At 43.5% G+C, this 10,448-nt stretch overlaps 1 protein-coding gene across 1 annotated transcript; it reads right to left on the bottom strand.

Annotated features, from left to right (window-relative positions):
- Positions 1–2,080: 2,080 nt before the first annotated feature.
- On the bottom strand, positions 2,081–8,930 carry LOC140738955 (phospholipase A2, minor isoenzyme-like). Its single transcript, XM_073066964.1, has 4 exons — positions 8,797–8,930; positions 8,541–8,700; positions 7,733–7,857; positions 2,081–2,872 (listed from the first exon to the last, which is right to left on the bottom strand). The coding sequence occupies exons 1-4, from the start codon at positions 8,828–8,830 to the stop codon at positions 2,754–2,756; spliced, it is 438 nt and encodes a 145-aa protein (XP_072923065.1). The 5' UTR covers positions 8,831–8,930; the 3' UTR covers positions 2,081–2,753.
- Positions 8,931–10,448: the final 1,518 nt, after the last annotated feature.

The following is a 10,448-nucleotide window of genomic DNA, read 5'->3' as shown; positions in this document are numbered from 1 at the left end:
TACTCACTGTCACGTGGCACAGGCAGTCATCCCGAGATTACTACCTTTGTGGTCCTGTTTCTGAACTTCCTTCCTAACTTCCTGTAGTCTGCTTTCAGGACCTCCTCTCTTTTCCTGCCTATGTCATAGGTACCAATATGTACCACGATCTCTGGCTGCTCTCCCTCCCACCGCAGGATATCGTGGATGCGATCAGAAACATCCCAGACCCTGCCACCTGGGAGGCAAACTACCATCTCTGCTTCTTTCATGCGTCCACAGAATCACCTGTTTGACCCCCTAACTATAGAGACTCTATCACCGCAGCCATCCTCTTCCTTTCCCTACCCTTCTGAGCCAGAGGCGTGACCACTGTTACTTTCCCCAGGTAGGCCATTCCCCCCAGCAGTACTCAAACAGGAGCACTTATTGTTCAGGAAGACAGCCACAGGGGTACTCTCTAGCCTCTGACTCCTGCCCTTCCCTCCCCTGACTGTTACCCACTTATCTGTCTCCCGTGGCCCTGGTGTGACCATCTGCCTATAACTCCTTTCTATGATCTCCTCACTCTCCCTGACCAGACAAAGGTCATCGAGCTGCATCTCCAGTTCCCTAACCTGGTCTCTAAGGAGCTGCAGCTCGACACACCTGACACAGATGTGGCCACCTGGGAGGCTGTGAGTCTCCCTGACTTCCCACATCTGACACCGAGCACAGAACACCAGCCTCACACACATACTTCCTGTCTCTATTCTACACAGGCAGCCTAACTCACTTTAACTCCTTATCGCCAAAGCCCCGTTGAGCCAAAGCCTTCCTACTCTGTCTCCCTCTACTCTGTAATCCGCTCTATAAAGCTGTCTCCTTTTAAACACTTCTCGCTATTCTCACTGGCTGACGACCACACGCTTGCGCAGTCGTGCCCCGATCAAACGGCTGAAGAAATAACCCTTGAATGCTTGTTGTCTATTTTCTATCTTTTCTCTCATCTCTCTATCTGTATCTCTCTCCCACACCCTTTCCTTCCCTCCTTTCTTTTTCTCTTCATTTTTCTCCCTCTCCCTTTCCCTCTCTCTATTTGCAACTCCATCGATTGCACAGCAATCAGAAGCTACAACAGGAGTGAATCCTTGCACATGCTCTCGAAGTCACCTACTTCGGTTCTCTTCCATGAAAATACCAGGTGACAGACATCAGAAGCTTCAGAACCAGAATCAGGTTTAATATCACTGGCCTATGTAGTGAAATTTGTTCACTTTGTAATGCAATACATGATAATTGATTAGTGGGAATTCGGGAATGGTGCGCTGACCTCAAAACAGGGCACCCTGCCTGGAATTTGGAAAGATGTCGATGTTTGACCTACTCCAATGGGACAGACACCAGACTCATTGTGTTAAACAGCCTGACCACCTCCAACTGTCCCTGTTGGCTGAGGGACCTCTAAGGTCCCCTTTAACACTTTCCCCTCTTGTCTTAATTCTGTGCCTGCTAGTTTGAGAGAAGGCAGCATCCGTCATTAAGGATCCCCACCACCCAGGAGATGCCCTATTCGCACTGTAACTGTCGGGAAGGAGGTACAGAAGCCTGAAGGCACTCACTCAGTGATTCAGGAACAGCTTCTTCCCCTCTGTCATCTGATTTCTAAATGGACATTGAACCCATGAAAACTACCTCTCTACTTTGTTATTTCTGTTATTTGTGCTACTTATTTTACCTTAACTATTTAATAGACATACAGATACCAAATGTAACTCAGGTTAATTCTCTATATTTATTGATCATGTATGGCATTGTACTGCTGACGTAAAGTTACGACATATGCCGGTGGATTTAACCTGATTCTGATTCTGACCCTGTAGTACAACCCCATTAATGTGATCACTGCCTTCTTACTTCTGGTTCAGTGTTAGAAATTCATTTGATACTCTACTTGTTGATAAGCGCATGGGTGGTATTGGAATAGGTGAAGGTTTTGTCTGCGTTGTGCCCGTGGGATGGAAACACTCCAAGAGAAGTCCCAGCCTGTGCTTCCCATCCTTTGACTGGTTTTCCTCGTTGTGGTTCATGTGATGTGATACAGAGTGAGACGCCAGGCATGTTTCAATGCTCTCAAATCAGGTTTAATTGATTATATAAGATACATGCCCACCACCTGAATATTATGAGTGCCACCAGCAATGTCATTGCAAACAGTCTCCGAGTATAATCACAACTGGCTTTCAAAGTGCAGCTTCTAATCATTATTGTGTTTAGACGCCCTGTAAGGAACCAACTAAGCATCTGATATGGGCCATCCCAAGGTTTGCATCACTTTGATGTGAACAGATTTTTCCTCAGGTTCCACAGCTGAGACTTTAAGGAAAGCCTGGCTTGAGGGAATGATTATCATCTCAATTCAATTTATTCATCGTTGATCAATGGGATTCCCAGGTGCTGCAGCATTGATGTTTTAGTGAAAATACGGGCAAAGTGGACATGTTACATTCAGATTTTGGTTTATAAAGTAATGGGAAGAGACTTTGAAACCAGTATGTGCTTTCATTGGGAGAAAGATTAAAGTGATGAAGATCTTTATCTTTCTGAGTGGCACAAATAATGTAAGACAGGATAAGGAGTGTTGGATTTAAATCAGATTATTGATTATAGTAACATAGTTAATATGGAGTTCAAAGATGTTTGAGCTCCTGGAAATAAAATAGATGACACAATTTGGAAGGAAGGTATTTGTTAGATAAGGTCAAGAAAAATCATAACCACATGGTCAGATCGACCTATTTGCAGCGAGATTGACTGATGCCTTTATTCTGAGGGTTGTATTTTGCTTTTGAGAAGCAGATGGCCGCCTGTCGATCACACTCACAGATAAACTTCCCGCAGTGACTATTACTATCTGAAAGGAAGCATATTCAAAATAATCCATTATGTTAAAGATATTTGCCTTGGATTATGAAAGATTGAAAGATATTTTTATATTTTAATATATTTTGATATTCGAGCTTCCATCTATATAGTATGTGCAACAACTTTATATTAATGTTCTGTAAATAGCTTAAGTACGAATTGTAATTTGTCTTTTTAATATTTTCATTGTGATGACAGACATGCATTGACATCAGAATAACAAATCATATGAAGATCTACACCACAATGATTGCTGAATCATTGTAGAAAAGATTCTAGAAAAGTCCCTGGTGATCCCCAGCCCTTCACCACTGACGTGGCCCCAAGCAGCAGCCTTGGATCTTGCCTCTGACTCTGAGGTTTCAGTCCCACTGCAGTGACGTTAACACAAATTGCAAGAGTGATGTTCCACCGCAGTCCTGATGGAAAAGTGACTCCATCTCTCTGTCCTGAGATGTTAAAGTGAGCATATTTTTGACCTCTCAGGTGAGGAGATTGTATGTAACAAAAGAGCACCCTATTTAATGTGATCAGAATTGTCCCACAAATATCAGCTTAGAGATTTTATCTGGTCATGATTCCATTGGGAACTTGCTGCGAACAAACTGGTCACAGCATTTCCATTGCATTCTGTAAAATGCTGAGGTGAAGTGAAGCAAAAATATTCCTCCTTTTGTTCATCTGAATCTACTTTTTGTGGGTTGAATTTCAAAACCACTGCAGGGATCACAGGGCAGATATGGAGAGGGTGTTTCCTGTACTGATGGGAAATAGAACCAGGAGTCACTGGCTCAGATTAAGGGTAGGCCATTTCGGGTTCAAACTGGGGAAGGGTCCCATGCCAAGGGGCTGTGGATGCCATGAATTCACTCAAAACTGAAGCTGATTGAATTTGGGAAATTGGAGGAATCTGGGAATATTGAAATAAGTCTGGAAAAAGTGTTGAGCAAGAAGATAAACCTATATCTTGACAAATAGTGGAGCAGGCTTTCAGAGCCAAATATTTACTCAATCTACTATTTCACATGTTTTTTGATGGTGTCAGTGCTATCAGATGGTACTTACTCATCAACAGTGCTCAGTTCATACTTTGCTCTCTGCATATGATCCAGCAATATCTGGGTCCTGACCACTAGCTGGTGAGTAACATTGATAACACACAGGTGTCAGACAATAACCGCCTTCAAATAAGGAGCAAAATCTTCAAATAAGGAGCATAATTCAGCCATCTTTCATATGCATAGAGTCATAAAGATTTTGCAGCATACATCCAGGCTTTTCGGCCCAGCTCATCCATGCTGACCCACCTGTCTTTCTATGCTAACCCTTCTGCCTGTGTTTGGGCCAAATCCCTCTGAAGCTTTCCTTTCCAGGAAGCCTTCCAACTATCTTTGTAATATTGTAATTGTACCATCTCCTTTGCACCTTCTACATACCCAGCAGCCTCTGTGTGAACAAGTTGTTCCTTTTAAATCATTTTCTACTCCCACGTTAAACCTAGACCTCTAGTTTTGGACTTTCCTACCTTGGAAAATGGCTGCGATTGTTTATTTTATCTATGCCTCTCATAAATTTAAAAACTTCTTTAAGGAAACTCCTCAGTCTGCGGGACCATGTCAACGGCCTTGCTAAGTTTCATGGACATTCCTGCCCTTCAATCATCAACATGACCTCTCCAAAAGTTCCATCAAGTTAACACAACACAACTTCACAAGTAGAAGACTATGCAAACTATCCCTCATCAATCTTCCAGATCAAAGGCTGGTAGATGCTGCCTCTTCAAATTTCCTCTGGGACCTTTCCATCCACTGATCTTCAGTCATTACCATCTCTTTGGCCCCAATATCAGTGTTCTGGAATCAGAATGTCACAACTGGGGCTGGTTGAAATTTTTTTCAGTTAGTATGTGGGTTGGTTTTTTCTCAGGTATGCAGTCTTCCTTGGATTGCTTAGGTTTTATGTCCCATAAGGTGCCTCAGGAAGAAGGCGTCCATTATTAAGGACCCTCACCACCCAGTACATGCCCTCTGCTCATTGTTACTGTCAGGAAGGAGGTGCAGAAGCTTGAAGGCACACACTTCAAGAACAGCTTCTTTCTCTCTGCCATCTAATTTCTAAATGGACATTAAACTTATGAACACTACCTCATTACTTTTTTAATTTCCTTTTTAGTACTATGTATTTAATTTAACTATTTAATATACATATATATAATTCCTGTCATTCAGTTTTTTTCTGTATTTATCAGGAGTGGAGAGAATGAGCAATTTCAGTTCCTGGGTGTCAATATCTCTGAGGACCTAACCTGGTCATTACATATTGATGCAGCTATAAAGATCATAGAAACATAGAAAACCTACAGCACAATACAGGCCTCAGCCCATAAAGCTTTGCCAAACATGTCCTTACCTTAGAAATGACTAGGGTTACCCATAGCCCTCTAGTTTTCTAAGCTCCATGTACCTATCCAGGAGTCTCTTAAAAGACCCTATTGTATCTGCCTCCACCACCATCACCGGCAGCCCATTCCACACACTCACCACTCTCTGTGTAAAAAACTTACCCCTGACATCTGCTCTCTACCTAAGCCAAAGCACCTTAAACCTGTGTCCTCTCATGCTAGCCATTTCAGCCCTGGCAAAAAGCCTCTGCTTATCCACACGATCAATGCCTCTCATCACCTTATACACCTCTATCAGGTCACCTCTAATCCTCCGTCTCTCCAAGGAGAAAAGGCCAAGTTCACTCAATCTATTCTCATAAGGCATGCTCCCCAATCCAGGCAACATCCTTGTAAATCTCTTCTGCACCATTTCTATGGCTTCCACATCCTTCCTGTAATGAGGCAACCAGAACTGAGCACAGTACTCCAAGTGGGGTATATATAGCTGCAACATTACCTCTTGGCTCCTAAACCCAATCCCACGATTGATGAAGGCCAATCCATCATATGCCTTCTTAACCACAGAAGGCAAGACAGCAGCTATATTTCATTTGGAGTTTGAGGAAATTCGGTTTTTCAACTAAAACACTCAAAAATTTCTCCAGGTGCACCATGGAGAGTGTTCTGAATGGCTGCATCACTATCTGGAAGCGGGAGATGGCTACGGCACAAGATCGAATTAAGTTGCAGAAACTTGTAAAATTAGTCAGTTCCATCATGTGTACCAGCCTCTGTAGTATCCAAGACATCTTCAAACACGATGCCTTAGGGAGGCGGTGTCTATTATTAAGGACCCGCATCACCCAGGACATGCTCTCTTCTCATTGTTACCATCAGGGAGGAGGTACAGGAGCCTGAAGACAGACACTCATTGATTCAACAACAGCTTCTTCCCCTCTGCCATCTGATTTCTGAATGGACATTGAACACATGAACACTCTCCAACTACTTCTTTATTCCTGTTATTTTAAACTACTTGTTTGAACTTGATTATTTAATAGACATGTATACAAAAGAAAAAGCACCTTGTGCTTTCCCGGCATATATGATGAATAAACTCTTCCTGGGCTTCCAGCTGGGTACCGGTATTGATTGTCACTGATGTTTTGATGACATCAGTTATAATTGATACCTGTACCTGGCTGGAAGCCCAGGAAGAGTTTATTAGACATATATACTTAATGTTACTCAGATTTTTCTCTATATTTATTTATCATGTATTGCATTGTACTGCTGCCGTAAAGTTAACGAATTTCACAATGTATACTGGTGATATTAAACCTGATTCAGATTCAGATTCTAATTATTTTATTAGAACTCACTCACCTTGTGTCGTAGGTGTCTCGTTTGGGATGATGAGCATTGATAAGCTCTCCTTGCCTTTATCATTTTTATTCAGTTTGGGTAACTGAATTAGCACAGGATTTTCTATGTCTTTCATTGTAGTTGTTGACTTGGGGGTTATTGTTTTGCCCGGGCACTGGGGCTGTTCTGAATTCCTATCTGCTCCAGGGTGTATGTCAGGGGAACTGGCCAACCCCTCTTTGCTCAGTCATTGTGGTTCCTTGTCTGGTGAAACTCTGACCAAGTTCTTCTGTGTGTCTGAGTGCTTTCTGTTTGTCAGGATTCTGCACAGTTTGCCTGAGTTCTTGTTAGTTTTCTTGGTTACTTTGTCTTAAATATTCTGTTTTGTTTGAATTGCCACAGTCTCTGTGATTCCTGCACTGGAGTTCACCAGTGACCCTCACATATAATTGACCAAAATGCATTAACCAGTGATTACAAGAGCAGGTCACAAGTTAAGCATCACATAAGAAATGATTGATGTCTTACTGCCTGAATCCTTTCCACCATCAGCCAGGAGTGGGATATTCCTCAGTCCCTGGATGAGTGCAGCTCCCAAACACAGAAGGAGCTCGTCATCACTAGTGACAAAGGAACTGATTTCATTGCAACTCTGTCTGTATAGATGGAATACAAAACAAAGCTTTTCACTGTGGCCTGTTATCTGCAACAATAATAAACCAAATGAAACGATCTCTACCAATATCTACCATCAGCATTCTGTGCTGTTGTATAATTCAGCAGCCAGTGTATCTCAGCTAAATCTCCCAGACCAATAACCTTTACCATCTAGAGGGACAGAGATCAGCTTACATACAGGTCTCTGCAAGTCTCACACCATCCAGACATGGAACATAACCCATTCCTCCATCATCACTGGGTCTGAATGCTGGAGCTGCACCACAAGAGCATTGTGGGAGAACCGTCACCAGGGCGACTCTAGTGGTTCAAGATGGCAGCTCACCAGCACCTTCACAAAGGCAATGAGGGATGGACAAAAGATGCTGACCATGGAACCGAGGATAAAAGTAAGGCAATGAGGCACTCTCTGATCATACTCACTTTTGCATTCGATATTCCCGTTTGTGCAGCTGTACTTGTAATATATTATTTTGGGTGAGCTGAGAAATGTACACTTCTCTTTTTCCTTGGCATCACCATAACAGTTGTCGTGGGTCTGGCAGCATCTGTAAAATCACAGATTACACTTAATTAAAAACTCATGGACTAGAATTAACAGAACACGGTTACAAGTAGCCTCCAGTGTCACACACTTCCCATGTAGCGCTAAGAGTCAGGGGGTGACCTGAGCTGAGCCAAGCTGAGCAGGCTGATATCGACCCAAGGAGCTGGGTAGGGGCTTCACTCTGGGATGTGGAATCAGGATTTGTGGGGACTCAGGCAGGAATGTGGAAAAGAATTCCTCCAAGTGACGTGACCACAACAGACCTGAGAAGGTGACCAATGTTTATTTTTTTCCCTTGTTCTATGGATCGTGTGTGCTCACCACCCAACAATAAGCAACAGATTGATCAACCAGCTGGTTCCCCTCTCTCCTTCCCTTCCTCGCTCTCTCGGTAAGGTAGCCACTGTGTCATGGTTCTCTCTTGTGCTGCCATGATTGAACCCCCTGTTGAATCCTCCAGAAGGACAGAATCCTCCCTGGGAGCAGCTGCCCTGTCCTTGGTGTGTTCCACTACACAGTCCTGATCTCCTGTACAGACTAACACCAAACACTACCCTCTCTACCATCACTGGGACTTCAGTGAAGATGCAATCTTGCTGCCTCTGACAATCGATGAGAACAGTTCTTTGTCCCTTGTCTCCAGTGGATGGTAACTGGCTCTGTGGAGACCTTCTGTTCACCTACTTGTCAAGCTCATCCACTGGTGTCCCAGATCCGCCAAGTCCACAGTAACAGCCGTAGTTATTGAATCTCAGTAGTGGGATGGCGCCTGGTATGGCACATTTAATCATTTTATTGAACTGATAAAGGTTCCTGGACTCAATGGAAGTGCTCCCAGCACCAGCTACATCAAGAGGGAGAGGAACAGACAGACACAAACAGGTTAGAACATGAAGCAACCAACACGAGAACAAGGCTCACTCGAGGAGAGACTCCCTACCTGAGAGCAGAAGGAGGACAAACAGCCCCAGCATTGTCGTTTGCTCTTTCTGTCCTGGAAATCACACTTGTGAGTTCAATCCCTGGATTATATATTGGGAGCTGATAACATGGAGAAGATAGAGACAAACTACCCTGTTGATACAGCTGGTCTCTATTTGACTGGGTTGGAGAGACAGAGCCAATCCTGACAGCTTCCGGCTCTTCCCAGTGGGAGCAGGTGTGTGTGTGTGTGTGTGTGTGAATTTACGTGTGTGTGTGTCCACGTGTGTGTCAATTTACATGTGTTTGTGTCCACTTGTGTGCTTGCGCGTGTGTCAATTTACATGTATGTGTGTGTGCGTGTGTGTGAGACTGTTCTATTATGAGTGAGTGTAACTAATCCAAATGCATTCATGATGGGTCTGACTGATTGAGACATCGACACTAAACAGAGGCCATGACAGTGGGCGATGGGCTGGAATTGTCACGGCATGGATTCTCGATAATCGGTTTCACAATATGGGGAAGATGAGGTGACCACCTCTGAAAATGAGACGAGTCACTGTGGGACTTGCCCTGCGAGTTCCATGAGGAGGTTTCAGGACCAGAGATTGGAAAATGATAAGACTGAAGAGCATTGGAGTTTTGTCTGGTTTGGGGTGTCCGGATGGAGTCTGCAGGACTAATAACCTCCAGCATTCCTACAAATTTCAGACATTAAGATACGTGTCTGCGCCTCAGCCATTATGCAACCTTTTTCTTTGATGTGTTTGTTTCAATTCACTGAAAAATTCAGCTTTTAAAGGTCTTCCACCATGTCGAATGATTCCTGGTGTAAAGCACCTGCATGACTTTTTGACCTTTTCCCCCCATCAAAAGGACACAATTTTTTATTAGTTAGTTATCTATACTAATCAATTCAGAGGAATTGATATGAATTCCATTCCTGTCACGACAGCTCCATATAAACAGTTCCCCATACATACTGGATATTAATAAAATGCAAATCCCTCATTCTGCTGAAGAAGGTCTATAATCTCATTCCATGTAAATGCACACACCTGCTGAGCTTTATCTCACCGAACATAAGTGAGTGGTTCTGACCAATAACAACCGGAATTTGTACTAAAACAGCCCAAGTTGAAGTACTGGGCTTTTGGCTGACTGATGAGAAAATGTTGATTTACAATGGGATGAATGAGTGGGAAGGTGGGAGTTGTCGGGGTGTCGGGTTGGTGTTTGAGGTATTGGGTGGAACAGGTGATAAGCTTTATATCCTGCTTCACCCCAACTCCTGAGCACAATCAGCCAATTGGGTCAAACTTGTAAGAGGAATATTGTCACAGAATGGCAGCTGTAGTGATGACGGATTTTCTGTGCCCGAAAGGTTAAGCAACTTTCAAGTGTGAAAGGGAAGAGTCACAGAGGGATGGAGAGGAGGGAGGTGCTCTTCCTGGGGATTGGTGACTATGGTGGTCACCCCAATGAATAAAGGAATCACTTCCACCCTATTTCCTCCAGCTCCACTTTCCAGAGAGTGTTTGGGGACAGGTCCAACAAAAATTGCCCACTGAAATCTAAATTGCACCCACATCAGTACATGCTCTAAACTTACTGATCAAAACTTGACCCTTGCAACTTTTTTGCAAAAGTGAGGGAGGGTATGACAAA

The sequence above is a fragment of the Hemitrygon akajei genome, chromosome 14 (assembly GCF_048418815.1).
Source record: "Hemitrygon akajei chromosome 14, sHemAka1.3, whole genome shotgun sequence".
Lineage (NCBI taxonomy): Eukaryota > Metazoa > Chordata > Chondrichthyes > Myliobatiformes > Dasyatidae > Hemitrygon > Hemitrygon akajei.
Note: the sequence above shows the minus strand (reverse complement) of the source record. Positions and strands in the feature narration are given on the sequence as shown.

What these genes read in the sequence shown, in the direction of transcription:
- LOC140738955 (XM_073066964.1), bottom strand. Translation starts at nt 8,830, where the DNA reads ATGCTGGGGCTGTTTGTCCTCCTTCTGCTCTCAG. An exon ending in TGTCCTCCTTCTGCTCTCAG is followed by an intron (nt 8,701 to 8,796) that starts GTAGGGAGTCTC and finishes CTCTTGATGTAG; the next exon opens with CTGGTGCTGGGAGCACTTCC. An exon ending in CCAGTGGATGAGCTTGACAA is followed by an intron (nt 7,858 to 8,540) that starts GTAGGTGAACAG and finishes GTGATTTTACAG; the next exon opens with ATGCTGCCAGACCCACGACA.